The sequence below is a fragment of the Eubalaena glacialis genome, chromosome 1 (genome assembly GCF_028564815.1).
Source record: "Eubalaena glacialis isolate mEubGla1 chromosome 1, mEubGla1.1.hap2.+ XY, whole genome shotgun sequence".
NCBI classification, from domain to species: Eukaryota; Metazoa; Chordata; class Mammalia; order Artiodactyla; family Balaenidae; genus Eubalaena; species Eubalaena glacialis.
Window position 1 is genome coordinate 11,479,404 of NC_083716.1, and position 20,459 is coordinate 11,499,862.

At 38.5% G+C, this 20,459-nt stretch overlaps 1 protein-coding gene across 3 annotated transcripts in view; it reads right to left on the minus strand.

The window, feature by feature from the left end:
• Positions 1-20,459, minus strand: part of SEC23IP (SEC23 interacting protein) — a 44,069-nt gene that overhangs the window by 5,544 nt on the left and 18,066 nt on the right. For 2 of the 3 annotated variants that reach the window (XM_061192678.1, XM_061192679.1), the window contains exons 8-18: positions 19,719-19,860; positions 18,280-18,488; positions 17,471-17,589; positions 16,925-17,077; positions 15,577-15,672; positions 11,000-11,191; positions 7,536-7,691; positions 6,724-6,826; positions 5,389-5,574; positions 4,550-4,712; positions 3,595-3,696 (exon numbers count right to left, since the gene is read on the minus strand). In XM_061192678.1, coding sequence (XP_061048661.1) covers positions 3,615-3,696; positions 4,550-4,712; positions 5,389-5,574; positions 6,724-6,826; positions 7,536-7,691; positions 11,000-11,191; positions 15,577-15,672; positions 16,925-17,077; positions 17,471-17,589; positions 18,280-18,488; positions 19,719-19,860 — 1,601 coding nt within the window. In that variant the 3' untranslated portion in view covers positions 3,595-3,614. The remainder of the gene's footprint in view (positions 1-3,594; positions 3,697-4,549; positions 4,713-5,388; positions 5,575-6,723; positions 6,827-7,535; positions 7,692-10,999; positions 11,192-15,576; positions 15,673-16,924; positions 17,078-17,470; positions 17,590-18,279; positions 18,489-19,718; positions 19,861-20,459) is intronic. The other variant, XM_061192680.1, reaches the window with a different exon arrangement.

Sequence of the window (20,459 nt, forward strand, 5' to 3'; positions counted from 1 at the left end):
GGGAGACGCAAGAGGGAGGAGATATGGGGATATATGTATATGTATAGCTGATTCACTTTGTTATAAAGCAGAAACTAACACAACATTGTAAAGCAATTATACTCCAATAAAGATGTTAAAAAAAAAAAATATGAAATACACCGAGACTTAGAAAAAGCTTAGAAGGATTAACTTCTAACACTTTCAGTTAGCGAGATTATAGGTGATTTCTGCTGCTTCTTTTCTACATTTTTCTAAAGTTTCTGTATGAGGCACTATCGTTTTACAATTTTTTAATGGTTTCTGAAGCACACAGAGCACTTGTTTAGCAGAGGGTCGCAGCCCCCAGATCCCATGGCACAGTGACTCCCTCCCAGCGCTGCCTCAGTGATCCTCACTTTGTGTCTCCCATCCCAACCTCTGGGTCACCCACTGGGAAACTCCTCACTCCTGTGATTCTCCGACCTCATCCTGCACTGACCTCTCACTTTTTTCGGTCTCTATCACCTCCCTTAGCTCCCTTGTCTTTCTCCTCCTGTCTTAGTCACCTGGCAAAACCCTAATCTAGTAAACCCAGTTATCTCTTACTGTGCACCTCAACCAAGTAGCAGCACATGGCCAGAGAAAAGTCATGCGATCGTGCTAACTGAACTCACTTCAAATTTATGACCAAAATATCGAATGGGCACTCAAGCCTGCAATGCACTCCCACCACACTCTGCTGGCAAATTCCCTTTCCCCACACTCTGAGGTGAGTGTTCTTCTGCTCCCCTCTCTCCTCCCGTCTCCCACAGCCCTTGACCGTGACCTTACTCTCACACACTTAGGACAGGAGGCCAGAGAACGCCGGTCTACCCACCACCACCGTTACCCGCTACCCATACTGTGCCCTCACTCTCGGCCTTCCTCTGGTCCCATGGAAGAGGCAGCCCTGCTCCTTTTCTAAGACAAAACCCTTCGATTTGCCCCGGCCCTATCCCCCACTGACTTTTCAAGTATTTCCTCCAATAATATCCCCTTTAGCTCTTGCATTATCAACTTCTCCCTCAATACTGGATCACTGTCGTTAGCAAACAAACACACCTGAATATCATAAAATGTCCCTGTCTTATTTCTGTTAACCTTCACAGCAAAACTCGTTCCTCTGATCCCTTACCTCTCCTCAGCCCACTGAACCTCTGCCATGATCTTAAAACAGCTTTGCTCAAGGTCACCAATGACGTCCTATGTCCTCTTCAAGCCAGTGGCCAATTCTTGGTCCTCCTCTTACTTGACCCCTCAGTGACATTTCACATGGCTGACTGCCCTCTCCTTGAAACAATCTTCTCTCAGCTTCCCTGAGACCACAAGCCCCCTGGATTTTCTTTCACTTCACAGACTTCTCTCTTCTCCACTGACACACTCCTAGGTGACCTCATCCAGTTTCTGGTTTCAGATGGCAAGTATGTGCTGATGATTCTAAGGTTATTATTATCTTCAGACTAACATCATCAACTACCAACTCTCCATCCCCACAACCCCCAAAACCCTGCTCCCCCCACAAGCCTTCCCAGGAAAAGGTACCAGCAACCACTCAGTTGCTCACATCAAAATCCTAAGGGCCATCCTTAACTCTTCCTTCCCGCACTCCCCAGAGTGAACTCATCTGTAAGTCCTGGACATCGCTACCCCCGCACTAGGCCTGAGTTCAATCACCTTTCGCCATCCTTATCACTACAACCCTAGTCGGAGTCACCACCAGCCTCTTCACTGTTGTCCCTCCATCCCTGCCCAACAGTCCACCCTCCACCCAGCACCCAAAGCAATCTTTCTAAAGTATAAACCAAATTATGTCACTCCTCTTCTTAAAAACGTCCAATGTTTCCATTACGCTTAGAATAAAACGTAAACGTCCTACCAGATCCCTTGTAGTCAGGCCCACCTACCTCTCTCCTCTTCTCCCCTCTGGCTACACGGGTCTGCTCTCTGTCCCTCAAACACAACACATCGGCTCCCATCTCATGGCCCTGGCAACTGCTCTTCTTTCTGCCTGGACTGTTCTCCCCGTATCTCCAGGTGTCCACCTCCTTCTCATCATTCAAATTTCAACTCACATATCATCAGCTTGGCAAGGCCTTCCCTGGAAGCACCCCCAGTCACTCTCAACCTCTTCCTATTTTGTCTTTTCCACAGAACCTATCAATAGCTGACATTTACTTGTGAATTAGAGTACAGGCTTACTGTAATCTCCTCCCCGCAGAAGGCAATTTCCTTAAAGGTGAGAATGCAACCTCATTTACCACTTATCCCCAGGATGAAAACTGGCGTCTGGCACATAGTCGGTGCTGAATAAATATCTGTCAACCAACTGAATGACTATTTCATAATTGAAAATCTGGACTGAGGTAACTCTTGACATTACATTTAGTTTATTTTAATATTATAATATCAGAAATGCTAAGAACTGATAAAACTGTATCAAAAGTCTGATTACAAAATGGCCTTTTATACCTCTTACCTACTCTGTTAAGGTTTTCTAATACACATTAGGAAATGACCTAAATGTCCATGAACAGGAAGCTGGCTAAATATGATGGGGCATAGCCATACAATGGATTCCTATGTAGCCATTAAAGAGAACGAAAAAGATCTACACAAGTTACTATGCAAGCTGTATGGCTGATCGACAACATCAAGTTGCAGAACAATATAGTCAATGAGATCCCTCTGTTTTGACATGAACACATATTTGATTGGACATGCACAAGAAAATTTCTCTAAGAAAATCCTACTAAAAGTGGTTACCTCTCCAAAATAAGAAGGTGAAGACTGAACTTATCATTTATGATTAAAGAACCAAAAAGTGCCAGGAACTACTTTTGATTTCAGCAATCGAGAGCTCACCACTTTGCATTTCACTCTTTCAAAGGCTATAAAAGTTCTAACTTTTTAAAAAACACATTACCTATTTTTTAAACTGATGTATAATCTAGTGAGGAAAAACTGGCATCAGGTGTCTCAGGAGAACAGTCAGGTTACAGAGTGTGGCCAACTTGCAGGTTGGTCTATGCATTATAGGTTTAACCCCCTTCTCTATTCCTTCCCTCGATAATGACTGGGAATGTTTAAAATAAAACCTTTACAATCTTTCAAGCAGTTTGGGGTTGAGGGGGGACATGGGACATGTGACACAGGCTTAGTCAACAGGCATGAGTAAATTTTTGCAGATGCTTCTGTTTTCCTAATTAAGATAGACAGATATAACTAATACTACCCTTTCTCACCTTCTTCATGCCCCGAACACAGATGTGATATCTAGAACTATGGGAGCTATCTAATAACTACAAGGCAACAAGAGCCAACAGGCAGGTGAAAAGATGCAAACGATCTAGTGACATCATTCAATAGATGAACCCTTCCTGTTATACAAGAAAAATAAACCTCTATTTTTTTAAGGTATTGTGAGTTCGGTTCCTTAATGTCTCTATTCTGAATTTAAAAAAAAGAAAGAAAGAAAGAAAGAAAAACACTTAGAGGAAACAGAAAAAAGAAAAATTTATAGTCAACATCAACTCCATAAAAGAGGCTTCAGAATGAAACATTCAGAATTTATACACACAATAAAGATAAACTCACACGGTGAAGCTGAAGTCCAATCAATGCTGGGGCTGTTCTGGACTAATGCTCATTGTTCGATAAATTTCTTTAAGTAATAACAGGGCAGTATCTTCAGATTCCCTATTAAAAAGAAAAGCACATTTACTTAAGAGATAATTAGAAATTAACCTCTAGGACTTCCCTGGTGGCGCAGTGGTTAAGAATCCGCCTGCCAATTCAGGGGACACAGGTTCGAGCCCTGGTCCGGGAAGATCCCACAGGCTGTGGAGCAACTCAGCCCGTGCACCACAACTACTGAGCCTGCGCTCTACAGCCCGCGAGCCACAACTACTGGGGCTGCGTGCCACAATTACTGAAGCCCGCGTGCCTAGAGCCTGTGCTCTGCAACAAGAGAAGCCACCACAATGAGAAGCCCACGCACCCCAACGAAGAGTAGCCCCTGCTCTCCGCAGCTAGAGAAAGCCCGCACGCAGCAATGAAGACGCAGCCAAAAATAAATAAATTAATTAATTTTTTAAAAAAAAAGAAAGAAATTAACCTCTATGCATAAAGGTGGAGAATGCAGCTTTGGTTCTATTCAATTCTACCTAAGAAGGGCAAATGAAAATAAAGTAGTGTAATCTCAGAGCTGTCCTTAAAAACTGGATGAATACCAATCAGCTCCAAAATAGCTGTGCTGCAGTTCTCCTTGGTGACGGAGGATACACAAAAGCATGGCTTTCAAAGTCCCTACCATTCCCATTCTGTGAAAGGCATCCCTGCAAAAACAGTGGGCAAGTACCAAAGGCCTTTGGTCAAAGGCAGATGACATGCTGCCATCTTGTGGATAACTAAACTAAAGGGGGAAGATACTGATTTTGAATATATGGGCATTCAAATTGCAACTGGTAAATCAGCAAGAACCTCACTAAAACTGCTGTATGTGCTGCAACGTAAAGGCCACATGAATGTTATCAAACATGAAAATACTTACCAATAGCATAAGTGACTCTGAAGAGCGAAAAGATATTCATTAAAACTCTCTATTGGCTTTTCTTGAAGAACATAGTCAATTCGGCGGCCTCCGTTTAACATTCCAACCTTTCCTAAGTAGTCCTCATCCTTGGAAAAATCTGGACTTTCAACAGTCTTTTCTGCTAGAATTTAAACCATTTCAATATCAAAGTCAATCACTTAATCATTATCCTTTGACTTTAGCTGACCTTCTGGGCTCAAGAGAAATATTGCTTGACACACGTAGCAACCTGGGGAACTACCAGGCTCACTTCCCATTCCTCCAAAGAGCCAGGGGAAGAGGGGCTGGTTCCCCGAGAGAGAGGAGAAAGAGCCAACGAGCCGACAGAAGTTTTGAAGAAAAGGGGTGAGAGAGCGTTGTAGAAAGAAAGGAAATAGAATTAGAATCTGAATCAAAAACATCACGGCACAACGACCTGACATTACGTGTACAGTCTACAACGACACAGTACAGTCAAACACAGTACCAGGAGGACATTTCTCACAGGGGGTCATTCAGATGCCTGAATACTAACTTAGTTCTCAACTCTGACACTCCACTCTGGCCTTACCAATCTCAACAAAATTTTAAGCCTGCAGAGTAAAAAGTTCAGCAACTATGAGCCCAAAACCTAGTAAAAAAAAAAAGGATGACAGGCATTTTGAAGTACAGTTTATCCTAACTGACTTTCCTTTATAGGAAGAGCCTCTACATTTCAACAAAAAAGACTACAGTGGAAAACCATCATCAAATAATTTATGTGTGCTATGTTCACAAATAATATTTGTACTGGAAAATGCCTCAAAAGTCAAATTTACCTTCAACTACTTGCTTTTCTTCTTCTTCTTTGATTTGATTGGCTACCTTCTCCAATTCTTCTTGCAGCTGAGTTGAAGAGGTATGAGCACGGGCAAACTCATTTAATGTCTGCCAAGCACTTTTCAGAGAGCTAATGAAACCCTGCTTCAAATCAGATCCCATACGAGAGAGACTTTCTTTCAACTCTAAAGAGATTAAGATGACATATCAAGTTATTAGTTACTGGGTTAAATTCTGCACCACAAAAATTAAAACAAAAGTTATACTATTCTCAGACAGGATAAGACCTCTTACTCTTCTCTTAAATGTCAAATATACGGAGTTTCTCAGCCAAGAACTTCCAACGTGTTAAAATGTTTTGAGGTGTCTTATTCTTTTTTTTTTAACAACTAAACTTGATCCAGCCTAAACCTATACATTTCCTCTCTCCAAAAAAAAAGGAGTTCAAATACCATAAAAATGTAATAAGCACATTTATGTGCTTTTTTTTTTTTACTGTAAGTTAAAAAATGGGCCCACAAGATTAAAAAGATGGTTGTTTTTCTAATACGTATTGGTGAAATGGTTTTGAGAATTTGAGATTCTGATATAACCACAACTTAAACTTCTAATTTAAAAATGAAGAAACTCCTGCCCCTTCACCTTTTGTCTAATAAAAAATATATGAATTCATAGTCTTAGAGTATCAAATTTCTCATCTAACTTCAAAAGAGTTAATTGTGTTTATAAAGCATGGTGCAACGTTAAAAAAAAAGAAAAATATTTTAAATAAGAGGGCATGATCACTGTTCCTTCTTTTAAACCTATGGATAAGAAGTACTATACACCATTAGTAGACATAAAAGAAACCTAAACCCTACTTGGAATTATTATCAATCCATTTTGTTTAATGAATTTTTTTAATAGGAAAAGTTTGTTTAGTTAGCAAGGAAAAAACAGCTCGCTTGACTTATCATCAAATTTTTATTTCTTGATGGTTTGGTCATTAGTTCAAAAGTTACTTTGCTTCCCAATTTCAAAAACTATAACCAAATTCTATCAAAATCTATGCACCTCATCACTTTATTACCAACTTTCCCCATTCCTTATTATGTCAACAATTAGAATGTTATCAAGGAGAAATCATTAAGGAGAAGGAACTCATTCATAACTTTACAGCTCCTGCAAATAATTAGTAAACATGTTCTGAACAATGTAGACATTTAAATAAATAAGAACTTAGTGTTAAAATTTTCATAACTCATTACAAATGACAGGAAGGACACAATTCATTACAAATGACAGATTACAAAATGACAGGAAGGAAACAAGTTTTTATAGTATTTGCTTTTTACCTAAATGAAGTCTTTTTCTGCCTTTGTGATGTGGAATGAGAACTGCTTTTAGGTCCAAATCTGGTACAATCATAGGTTCTAATCTATATGCCACTGGATCAAGCTATAAATAGAAGAATTAGAAATCTATAAAAAGCTGTTTTGAGTTATATATCTTAGTTGAGTGAGAAAACAGGTATCTGGCAAACCAGAGATTTTGATTTTCTTTTCACACCTTATTCAAATACTGGTAATTATAAGAAGATTTTCAAGTTTGCGGGTAAAATTACTTGGCAAGCAAAGCAAGAAAATTATTTCCTTGAACAAAGGCTTTTTGGTAGAAAAGTTTATCGGAAAGTATCAGACTGTATTTTTTAGGTCAGAGAGCTGAGTTGTACAAAATCAAAATCAGTATTACTTCCTAAGAAATAAGAATCTGAGAATCTATTAGGATGAAGAGGACTGGTGCTTCGTCTTCTTCAAAATAGAAGTAAATGGGGCTTCCCTGGTGGCGCAGTGGTTGAGAATCTGCCTGCCAATGCAGGGGACACGGGTTCGAGCCCTGGTCTGAGAAGATCCCACATGCCACGGAGCAAATGGGCCCGTGAGCCACAACTACTGAGCCTGCGCGTCTGGAGCCTGTGCTCCGCAACAAGAGGCCGCGACAGTGAGAGGCCCACGCACCGCGATGAAGAGTGGCCCCCGCTTGCCACAACTAGAGAAAGCCCTCACACAGAAACGAAGACCCAACACACCCCAAAAATAAATAAATAAATAAATAAAGTTACATCTGTTTAAAAAAAAAAAAATAGAAGTAAATGCAGTTCACTCACTGGATGATAAATATTGAAGAACCCTTTGCAGGTAGGAAGCCTGTAGTTCTCATCTATCCTATCCACTCCTCGAATAGTGAGAAACATACCAATTGGAGATCCCAAGGCAAAGAAAATCTCTGGTTCAAAGTCTAAGGAGTTGTAAACAACAGAAACCTAGAAAGGATCAGAAAACAATGAAAGATGGTCATTCCAATGTCATGTAATGCAAAATTCAAAAGTTCAAACTGGAAGTGCACTTAATTAAAAGCATCCCAATACAGATGACGCCCCTCCAGGTGTGGCTTACAGTGCTGATAACCACTGCCACGGATGCTGCTGCTAGCCGAAAGGGACCAAAAAATGTCCTTTTGAAATCTTTACATACTAATACATCCTCTGACTATACTTTTACTTACTGTATACAGAAGTAAGTAAGAAGTAAGTAAAAAGCATAAAATATATAGTGTACGGAAGTATTAGATTTATTTTAGTTATAAATGTGGTCAAAACTACAGACTCTAGAATCAAACTGCCTGGGTTTGAATCCTGACTCCACTCCTCACTGTGTGACTGACCTTGGGCAAGTTTCTTAACCTCTCTTGCCTCCACCTCAGTTTCCTCATCTATAAAATGGGGATCATAACAATGCCAAACTCATAATGTGGTTGAAAAATAAATAACCTAATCCACATAAAGTGCTTAGCATATTTTAAGCATCCAATGACTGTTACTTCCATTATAACTACCATCCTCATTCATTAGGCATGTTTCCTTCCATTAGAAATGTGATTTATCCCAAAAGAGCTCTTGTTTGGGGGAAACCTCTCAGTTCACTGAGAACTGCCTAGGGTGAGAGAAAGCACCCACATTCGGACAGCACTCTATAATTTACAAAGCTCTTTTGTTTGTTGCTCAGTGACAGAATATGAGTCTTCATCATTTTAGTATCCTGAGAATGAAGAACAATGAATGGCATAATCCAAGTGCGTGACAGAGGTCCACTGAGAGTGAAGGGCGTGGCAGGAACCCTCGTGCCCGCTTATCAGACGAAGACAGTGAAGCCCAAATAGGTGATGTCACTTACCCAGGAGCACACAGTGAGTGGCACAATGAGGATTTCTAACTCCAAAACCAATGCTCTTTCTACTAACTAGGCTGCCCTTCTAACAAAGTCTAGACTTCACATCCCTTTGTTTGCCCTTATATTTGCAAATTCAATAGTGTCTGCTGATGAGGGCCACAAAATACTCTCAAGATTATGTATCTTTCCCCAGTTCCAGAAAAAAAAAAGAGAAGAAAAAACAAAGTTAAAAAAAATTATAAACTGGAAAAAATATTTACATCAAGGGGCCAATATCCTTAATATATAAATTCTTAACTATCAGTAAGAGAAAAGCAACCCAATAGAAAAATAGGTAAACCAGCACCTCACACACACACAAAAAAGCCTAAAAAATAAGTGATAAAACATCTAACCTCTCTAGTGCTCAAAGAAATACAGTAAGATACAGTTATCAAAGATATAAATGAAATACTAAAAAAAAAATTAAAATCTATTTTCATGTAAAAAATTATTTCTTTAAAAGAAGTTACACAAGTAAGAATACTACATATTTTTAAAGGAGAATGATAATATCAGTACTAGTGAGGGAGAGGAGAGACAGGCAGTCTTATAAACTGCCAGTCGGAGTACAAACTGGCACAACCTTTCCAGGGGCAAGTAGCAATAACTATTAACATTCTCATGTGCACGTCCTTTGGTCCAGCTATAAATACTTCCAGTTATTTAACTGAAAGAAAGAATAAAAAATGTACACAGAAAATTGGTTTAAAACTGTTTATCACTGGATTGCTTAAAAGCATGAAAAATTGCCTACATGTCCAACATTATGGGTTGAATGTGTTTCCTCCAAAAGAGAAATGTACCAGTACCTCAGACCTTACTTGGAAATAGGGTCTTTATAGCATTACAGTGGGCCCTAAATCCCACATGACTGGTGTTATTATAAAAAGGAGAAATTTGGACACAGAGACAGGCATGCACAGGAAAGATGACGCGAAGGCAAAGGGAGTCTGCCATGTGAAGACGGAGGATTGGAGTGATGCACACAGAAGCCAAAGGAGGCTAACAACTGCCGGCAAACCAACAGAAGCTAGAAAGAGGCAAGGAAGGATGCCTCTATAGGTTTCAGAGGGAGAAGGCCCTGCTGACACCTTAGTCGTGGAACTGTGAGACAGTAAGTTTCTGGTGTTTAAGACCACCCAGTTTGTGATACTTTGTTATGGCAGCCTATTATAAAATAAGCTTTGTGTTAGATGATTTTGCCCAACTATAGACTAATGTTAAGTGTTCTGAGCACGTTTAAGGTAGGTGAGGTTAAGCTATGATGTTGGGTAGGTTAGGTATATTAAATGCATTTTTGACTTTGGATATTTTCAATTTACAATAGGTTTATCAGGACATAACCCCATCGTAAGTCAAGGAAGATATGTATAATGTTCTAGTATTTCCCATTTTTGTTAAAATATATATGTAAATATATGCTCAAATAAAAGTCTAGAAGGCCTTGTTCAAACTGCTAATGGTGATTAGTCAACTACTAATCACAGTAGTCACAGACAACTACTGAGTCTGTGCTCTAGGGCCCGTGTGCCACAACTACTGAAGCCCGTGTGCCTAGAGCCCGTGCTCCGCAACAATAGAAGCCACCACAATGAGAAGCCTGCGCACTGCAACGAACAGTAGCTCCCGCTCGCCACAACTAGAGAAAACCCACGCGCAGCAACAAAGACCCAACGCAGCCTAAATAAATAAATAGATAGATAGATAGATAAATAAATAAATAAATAAAATGCAAATTTTATGAATGAGTTAGGCTTAAAAGCTTGAACAGGCTATAGCAAACATCCAATAACATTTCCTGTCTTCTTTAAATCAGTCATGAACTCACTTAAGAGAATGGAACCATATAAACAACTATAAATATACTGAAAGTAATATTGTCTAAAAAGATTTTAATACTTTTAAGCCATTGAGAAACAATATATCATTAAATGCAGCATTATCAACTACTTGGTAGGTTTTTACAGGAATCTTTCCCCCAGGGAAGAATTATGAGTAATAAAAAACATAAGTTAAGGGAATGCAGCAAGCACCTCTCACAGAAGTTTAAGTATATTCTGAAAATAATTTTCTAACTATCACCACTTCTGTTGCTAGTGGCTGAGACACTAATGCCATAAAATTATGAGGGGTGAAAAAAATTGAATAAGGACAATTTCAAACTGAGGGACATTCAGTCCCTCATTTCGAACATTATGAAAGAAGCATACAATTTTTATTAAGAGAAAATCAGTTTTCTCCCCCCCACCAAAAAAAACTATTGAATAAATATTTAAAGAATCTAAAGCTAACCCAAATAATACAGATATGTGATTCCAACATAAAATACATGGCCCAAGTCAATATGTTAACTACTTACCTGTCCAGTGCCAACTTCAAAAGACTCATAATCAACATGCACAGAAGAAACATAAACTCCGAGTGGGAGTTTCCTCTTGGACTCAGATTCTGAGGGAGAAGAAGCCATTTCTTTAGCTTTCTGAGCACTTTCCTCTTGTCCTTTTGTCGAAGCAGCCATCATTGCCTTCTTTTCTGATGCTTTTTTCTGTTCCTGTGAAATACCAAATTTTCATAATAGAACTGAGGGAAAAAAAGTTATCAGCTATCACTACGAAATATCTATATCAATATTAAGGAATGATTAGTAATTTCTTAGGCATAATAATGGTACTGTGGTTATTAGGGAAATGTCCTTTTAGAGATACATACTAAATATTTAAGGAAAAAAATACCATGATGTCTATAATCTATACTTTAAAATTCTTAAGAAAAAGAAAATTAAGAACAAAAGCAAAATGTGGCAAAACAGCTACAGTTAAATCTAAATATTAGCTATTAGTATATTCTTTGCTCTCCACTTTTCTATATAATTTAAAATTTTACTAAAATTTTTTAAAATGCCAACTTCTTCCTTTGTGATCTCAACTCTAGCCAGATAATTTAGAAGTACTTTATATAACTGTAAAATACATACTTCCTATAAAGACATGTAACTTAAGAGAAATTTATTCATTCAACATCTTTACACCATTATGTCTACACGGAGCCACTGACAAGTTTTCCTCGAAAGCATTCTGGGAAGAACAGATAAACACATTGTGGTACATTCATACAATGGAATAACTATTTAGAAATAAAAAGGAGTAAACTGCAAATAAAACAACAATTATATGAATTTCAAGAACGCTATTTTGAGTAAAAGAAGCTAGATACAAAAGAGTGTACAGTGTTGGTTCCATTTATATAAACTTCTAGAACAGGCAAAACTATACTATAGTGATCAAATTCAGAATAGTAGTTGTATGGGAGGGGGAGTGGACCAGAAAGAAGCATGAGAGAACTATCTGAGTGACAGAAATGTTCTAGTTCTTGTTTTAGCTGGTGATTACACAGGCACAAAAATTGTCAAAACTTACTGTAGTGAATACTCAAGATCTATGCATTTCATAAATAAGAAAATCTTTGGGAGCGTCTATAGAACAGGCATACCTCCGTAGTAATGAGATAAAATCTGCTCGTGTGGGTTTGTGATCACACCTTGATACAGCAGCAACAATGTCAGGGGAATGTGAACAACCGTCATGGTGGATTCACGGGTTTCACTGGCCCTCATTCCCCAAGCTGTGAATGACTGTGTTAAGTCTCTGTTTAAATAGCTATTGACAGGAAACTCCCTGGTGGTCCAGTGGTTAGGGCTCGGCGCTTTCACTGCCGTGGTCCTGGGTTCAATCCCTGGCTGGGGAACTAAGATCCCACAAGCCGTATGGCGCAGCCAAAAATTAAATAATTAATTAAAAAAAAAAACCCAGCTACTGACAGTGCCTAAACAAAACAGCTGGCCAAATTGGTCTTGTCTATCAATAAATTCCAAATACTAGGAAACCTGGAAACAAGTCCAATTGGTTAATTCAAAGGCAATACAGAATAAAGAAAACTCTCCACCAGCCAGCTGGGAACTGATTCCACCATTAAAGTCTTGGAAGGCTTGGTTATCTCTGCCCTTCGGAAGCACCACAAGATTAAACCTAAAACCCAAAATGAAGAACATGTTCAAGGTTCTTCAGTTTAAATTTGCTTTCTCACTTGGAAGTACCTCCCATTATCCTCATAGAACTTAACAATCTAAATTACTAAGAGAGCTGTCTAAACAGATCCTAAACTGTCCTACTGCGAACTGCTGTTCTGTTTCCCCTCCTAGACACATGCAATAACTTTAAAACAAAATGAGCCAAAATACACATACCTGAGTATCAATATTCCCAGCACTAAAAATTATTCCTTTTCAAAGGAAAATGAATAAGATGGCTTACAAAGGGGAAAGAAAAGCTCAGGCCACAAATATTTGACCTCTTTATTAAAATAACAGGCTAACTAACTTTGGTTCCATTATTTCGGTTACACTAAATCAACAGGACGCACCATTTTATTTTATTATTGATCTGGCAGCACCTTGTTAACTAGGAATAACAGAGCAATCAATGGCAACACGGCTGAGAAAGATTCATGGTTCATCCAGAGGCAATTACTTTTGAGTTTAAAAAATAAGATGACTTTATAGATTTTTTACTCCTTTCAAAACATTCTTATAATGCCATTACTTATATATCCAAGCTACTACAGGAGCCAAACCAGGCTCCTTCTAGAGATTTTTCAAGAACTATAGAATACTTTTCTACTTTTTTTCCTTTTATTTACAAAATAAAGTCAGGGACAGATGTAGGACCTGGAAACATAGCTTCTCATTTGTTCTTTTTGTGTTTCTACAGGCCTGTGCTTCACTGACGTGCACATGGAGATGAACGTGCTCACACTTGGAGAACACAGCCTGGCAGAAAGGAACAACACTAGCACGCTTGCATCCTGGTTTTGGTGTGACCGCTGTGCTCGCCAGAGATGTTGCCTCTCAACTCAATCTTCATTGTCGCCTTCAGTCAACCATCAAAAACACTATTCTGTGTCTAAAATGTGTTTTGAGTTGCACCTTTCTTTTCCATTTCCTATTACACCCCTATCATCTCTCAATGAGTCACTGCATAATTACAGTGACTATGCCCGGAGATTCCTAACAGCCTCTAGCTTCATCCCCTTCCAACTCCATCCCCACACTGTAACCAAGTGAACTCCCTAAAACACCAGCCCAGTCATGGAACTGCCCTCATTGCTCCACTGACCTACAGCAGTGGTTCTCACACCATGTCCCCTTAGAACTGAACCAGTGGTTTACACTGCTGCTAAAAATGTGGCCCAGTTCACACACACAAAAAAAAAATTAACATAAAATTCAAGTTGATAATAGAACTGTCTCAACTTTAAGATCTGCTCCAATTGTTTTTTCCTTTAGTACTCCGTATCAGCCAGTAGGCCCTAGCCAACAGCAAAAGACAGCAAATATTAATAGAAAAACCAGGAAGGAATCAATATGTCTAAAAACTCACTTATTATAAGCACATTTGCTCATGGTTGAAATTTTATAATGTGGCTTACAGCACATAGTTTTAAATTTTAACATTTCTGAAGTAAAAATTAAACTTTAGACTAAACATGATTTGGTGCTAAATCATAATTCGTGATAAAAATTAATAAGTAAGTAAGCATTTCATGATGTCAGTTTAAAAGCACCATGACTTTCACAGCCATAAGAACGTGTTTGAGGATCACTCCCTCATAAATGAAATCTGCCACATCTGCCATTCCGGCCCTCGGGACCCTGTGCTCTACCTTATTCTCAGCTCGACTGCTGTTTCCGCTGCAGAAAAACACTTGCCCACTCCCGGAAGGCCATTTCCCCTGGCCCTACCCTTCCTTCAAGCTCAAGTACCAACACCTTGGAGAAGTCTTCTCTCACCAACCCCAGCCCCTTCTCTCCCGAGCAGGCCTCACCTGGCTCTGACAGAACAGGCAGCACTGATGCATCATCTGTGGTCAAATCTCTCCCCCTAACTAGACAGCATACCCTCAGTTCATCTCCAAATCCCAAGGACTCAGCACATGCCTGATCCAAAAGATATACTCATAAAATGCAGAACAACTCAATTGCTTAAGCTAATCATAACAAATCAGTCCTATGACTTTATAGTCATATTACATATAAAGAAGTGGCATATGTTAAGTTCCAAAGAAGTAACACAAATTAAAGAACCACAGAAGTTCAAAAGATGGAAGGATCAGCGAAGACCATGTTAATACAATAAAAATAAAATAGCCACCCTAAGTGCTACCTAATTTTTCTAAGTATACAGAAAATCTCTGTAAAGTTAACTTAATGAAAATTAAATAAAACGAGTTATTCCCAATTGTTTTATCCTTTTGAAATGTTTTTTAGTTGCCGCTGTTATTGCTCTGATTTGGATTGTTGACAACTTTTGCTTTTTGGTTATTATTTAATGAAATGTATCTGTGTTCCTTCTTATCTCTTTAGATGGTGAGAAGGACTGGGAAGAGAAAATGAGCTAACATTTATTGGATGATAAGCTACACATGCATTACTTCATCCTCACTGCAATCCTATAAGGAAGGCATTATCACTCCCGTTTTATAAATGAAGGAAACCATGGACCAGAAAAGTTAAGCAAATTGCTCACGAATATGTAGTTAATAAGTGGTTGAACTGGGAATCAGGGTGACCAAGTCATCTTTTTGTCCCGGACTTACCCAGTTGTTGCACTGGGAAATTCCCAAATACCAATTCTAAGGCTGAAAGTCCTTCATCCCGGAATTCGCTCAGCCCCAGGAAAACCAGGAATTGGCATTTAATTGGAATTTGAATCCAGTTCTGGCTGACTCCCAAGTCAGGCCTTTCATCAACTCCATTACTGTGCCCTTGGGCAGGGAGCACAGTAGCTGACCTAACCATGAGGATATTAACAAAAACTTCCAAAATATAAACAAGCTAGTCACAGATGAGTTTTTTCTTTTAGGTGCAGAGATGAACCTTACCAGTTTGACTGCTTTATGTTTTACGAAGTTAGCTATCTTCTTCCTGGGTCCAAGGGGTATCCCCATTTCCTTCAGGTCATCCACTGTACACATAAGCTTTAGAAGGAAACAAACAAGTACATTAATTAGTCAATCTAATGATACATGAACTGAAATTAAAAAAAGGAAATTATGAAAAGAAACCGTATCATCTAAGGCAATTGGATATCCAATTTGTTTACAGTTAACTTCTTTCTTGCCCCTACCCTCAGGTAATTTTTTTTAAATCATGAATTAATTTAGGTTGTAAAATTTTAGGCCTCCACATCTAAGTCATTCTTTTAATTTTTAACAGAAAATACACGCATGTTGTACAGAATTCTTTCCTCATACACAGGATAAACAATTTTAGACAAAAATGAATCAAACCATCATCAGTTCCTATTTCCCCTCATCCCGGCCACATAGTATATTAATATCAAACTCTTAATATTCTTGCCAAACTGATAGGTTAAAAAAACCTCACTGTACTTTTTTTTTTAATAAATTTATTTATTTAATTTATTTATTTTTGGCTGCGTTGGGTCTTCGTTGCTGCACGTGGGCTTTCTCTAGTTGCGGCGAGCAGGGGCTACTCTTCGTTGCGGTGCGCGGGCTTCTCATTGCAGTGGCTCCTCTCGCTGCGGAGCACGGGCTCTAGGCCCGTGGGCCTCAGTAGCCGCGGCGCACGGGTCCAGCAGTTGTGGCTTGTGGGCTCCAGAGCGCAGGCTCAGCAGTTGTGGCGCATGGGCCCAGCCGCTAGGCGGCATGCAGGATCCTCCCAGACTAGGGCTCGAACCCGTGTCCCCTGCATTGGCAGGCGGATTCTTAACCACTGCGCCACCAGGGAAGTCCCTCACTGCACTTTTAATTTATATTTCTCTTCAGAGTTTTCATATGATAAGAAGTCATTTGTTATTTTCTTTTCTGAATATCATCTGTTCATATTCTTTGCCTATTTTCCTATTGTGTTGATGGTCTTTGTGTAACTAACTTATAGAAACTTTGAATAATAAGAAAATAAACCCTTTGTTTATAATGTGTATTGCAAACAGTCTCCTTAACCTATTGTTGGCCTTTAGATATTGTTTATGCCATCCCCTGCTGTGCAATTTTTTTTCCTTTATGGCCTCTGGGTTTTATGTCATACTTAGAAAAGCCTTCCCAGATTATTAAAAAAAGTTCTCCTGTTTTTTTCAATTTTTTTTAAACGTTTAAGTCTCTGCCATATCTGAATGCATTGTGATGTAAAAGTGTTTAAATCTTATTTTCAATCTCATACACAGGAAAAACAATTTTAGACAAAAATGAATCAAACTATCATCAGTACCAGAGATTCCATATCAATCTTTTCCTTTTCAAAAGTGCTAACGTATTCAGAGAGGCTAAGTGCTTCCAGAGTTTCTTGCAAAGTCAGGACTTCTTCATTTTCAACATCAAGGTCACAAGACTCATCCAACGTCAGCTTTGGCTCTTCAGGTATCTTTTAAAAAAAAAGTTGGGAGAACATTACAAAGTTCCCATAAAATGTCTTCCGATCTATGGAAAAATCTTAATTCTGTCCTATACACAAATCATAATTTTTGGCAGTTTGCTATCCAAAGTTTGAATATTCTGAAAAAGTATATAAATTTAGTAAATCACTCATGCTCCCATTTCCTACAATAATTTACTTCACATTTTTTAAAGAAACCATAAACTGTCTCTCACATTTAAATTTATAATCCATAAGGAAGACGAGTGAGAAACTCAAATAATGAGCTCTATGATTCCATTGTACTCCTAAAGCTCAGGGTATTTTGTTACATAGAATCAGTTCAGATTTTGGAAAACTCTTCAGCTCCAACTCTGAATCTAGAGGTCAATTGGGCCATACCTGCTTTTCCTGAAAATGTGGCTGCTTCACAACTCCATTAGCAACAGCTAAAGGCCCAGGAGACTTTGATAAATTCAAATCTTTTTGATTAGACAGGATGTCAAACAATATTAAAGAACCTTAAAAAAAAAAAAAAAGAAGCATTTTGCTTTATAATGTACTAGGTGCTTTTATAACACTAAATAAATTCTCCTCCTTTTTTTGGTTCAAAGTCCCAAGCAGAAGTCACATAAAGTTAGATGTTAATCAAGATCTGATAATCAATATTCTTGTTTTACCAAGTAGCAGAATAAATTAAAATATAAAGCATTCCTAGGTAACACGAAAGGCAAATAAGGCAGAATGTAAACTCAAAGCATTCATTTCTACCCTTTATAAAACTTAAAATCTGTAATTCTAAATCTTGAACTAACAATGTCACCCACATTGAAAGCAGTGATGACTCAACAAAAACTGTATTTTTTTTTTTCTTAAGTATTTGTTTTTATTTATTTATTTATTTATTTATGGCTGTGTTGGGTCTTCGTTTCTGTGCGAGGGCTTTCTCTAGTTGTGGCAAACTGGGGCCACTCTTCATCGCGGTGCGCGGGCCTCTCACTATCGCGGCCTCTCTTGTTGCGGAGCACAGGCTCCAGACGCGCAGGCTCAGTAATTGTGGCTCACGGGCCTAGCTGCTCCGTGGCATGTGGGATCTTCCCAGACCAGGGCTCGAACCCATGTCCCCTGCACTGGCAGGCAGATTCTCAACCACTGCGCCACCAGGGAAGCCCAAAAATTGTACTTAAAATGTGGATATTTGGAAGTTTTACCTAAACTGTGACCAGCAACAGAGACCCCTCCTTTGAAGTCTGGGTTCCGACTCATGAAGAGTGCATACAGACGGTTCATCTCCAATCCCACTTTCTCCACAATCCTCTGACAGTAGATGGGGCTATTGTAAAATAAAATGTCTAGCAAGGTTTCATTAGTAAAGTGACGAAACCGACCAATACTTGGTAAAGTGATTTTCTTAATATTCCTGTTTAGAAAGAAAAAGAAGTATGTTTAGTCAGTAAGCACCTTAAATTTATCGGTTTTTAAAAGTTTTAATTTTGAATCCTGAAAATACACTAAGTAAAAAAAGATCCCACAGACTAATTATGAGTTGATTTTATGGACAGTTACTGTAAACAAATCAAGATAAACCAAAAAAGTTGCCATTTGTGCCAATAACTATACTATGAACTTGGGGATTCTCTGAAGTTATCATATAAAATAAGGCCAAAACGAAGATTTTTAATTCATTTTTAAAGAGGAAAGCCTACTCTTCCATTTTTCTTCCAGTTTACTGGAAATCAGGATACCTGACAAAAATTGTGGGTGGCCAGGACAATAGAGAATGTAGCAAGAAGTAAAAAAGGAGCTTAATGGAATGAAAATCTTTCCTGATTTGAGAATGGCCATACTTCAGGAATACCCACAGAGAAAGAAAGCACCCCCATAACAGAGCTTCACAAGGAGAGAATAGAATGTTTGTAGGGTTAGTTTTATTAAAGCATGTGCCCTGAAACATCATGACGTTCACTAAAATCCAAGTATGTCATTAGCCCTGTGTCCCCAGCATAAATACTTTCTAAATCTGTGCTTCCCAACTGGAAGCATTCCAAACTGAGTGGAGGCATTTTTAGTTGTCACAGTGCCTGGTAAGTGCTGCTGGCATTTAGACTAAGGATATTAAATGGCCTACAATACACACAACAGTCTTACATGACACAGAATTGTCCTGCCAGAAGAGTCTCCACTGAGAAACAATAATCTAAATCAGTGGTTCTCAACCCGGGGCGATTTTATCCCCAGGGGACATCTGGCAATGACTAGAGACATTTTTGGTTGTTAAATTAAGGGTAAGGTCGCGCTACTCTTATCTAGAGGGTAGAAGCCAAGGATGTTGCTAAACATCCTATAGTGTACAGGACAGCCCCATGTGTGAACCACTATAGATTAGTATTTTAAAACCAGCTTAAGTTTCTTAGATTCTCTTAAATATTTACAATAGGAATACACACATACATATGTACATATATACATGCGTGTGCACACACACACAAAGTAGCACATAAACTTAACAGTGTTTAATCATATGTCAGAGCAAGTATATAAAGTTTTTAAGTGTATTTGTTGAAGTCATAATAAACTACTTTATACTATAGTTTAAAATTTGAATCTAAGTTTGACTAATCTGAAAACCAAGCTATCAAAATCCACAAACCTGTCAACACCTGTGGCATCCCCACCCAAGGAACTATGCCAATGAACCGGAAGGAATTCCACTCTGCTTACTTTCCGATCATCTAAAGATTTCTTGAAATGTGTCTGCAGCAATTTGAGAGAAACCACCCTAAAATCATCCACTTAAAAAAAAAAATCAGGGAAGACAAATTAACTTGATTAAATTTTCCTAGCTTGATTAAGTAGTTAGCAATTACCTCAATTATGCCAGTATTTTTTATACACAAACTTTTCAAGAAAAGAAAAAAAAGATGACAAAATTAGTCCAAAAAAGAAAAAAAACCAACCTTTAGGAAGTTCTTGTTAATGTTTCATTATTTTACAGGAATATATAAATGACTGAAAAACATTAGCTCAACTACCACTACTGGAAGGCAGAAATGCACTGTGGGTAGACTCTGGAATCAAATTACCTGCTCCAGAACCTACAGACCGTGACACGGGAGAGGTTAACTCATCCTCTGGGCCTCACTTCCTCACCTAATAGTAAAGATAACAGTAACAGCACCTATACCCCAAAGGGTTATTGTGAGGGTTAAATGATACAACTCATGCAAGATACTTGGTACATACCAAGTATTCAATAAATATGAACTATTACTACAAACATAAAAATAAAACTTCCAAAATTTAAGTAAACCAGGCAGATTCACAGTTCCTTTAAACAACTTCTCACAACTAATTCACCATAAATCGGTTCAATGCACAGGTGTTCCTAGTG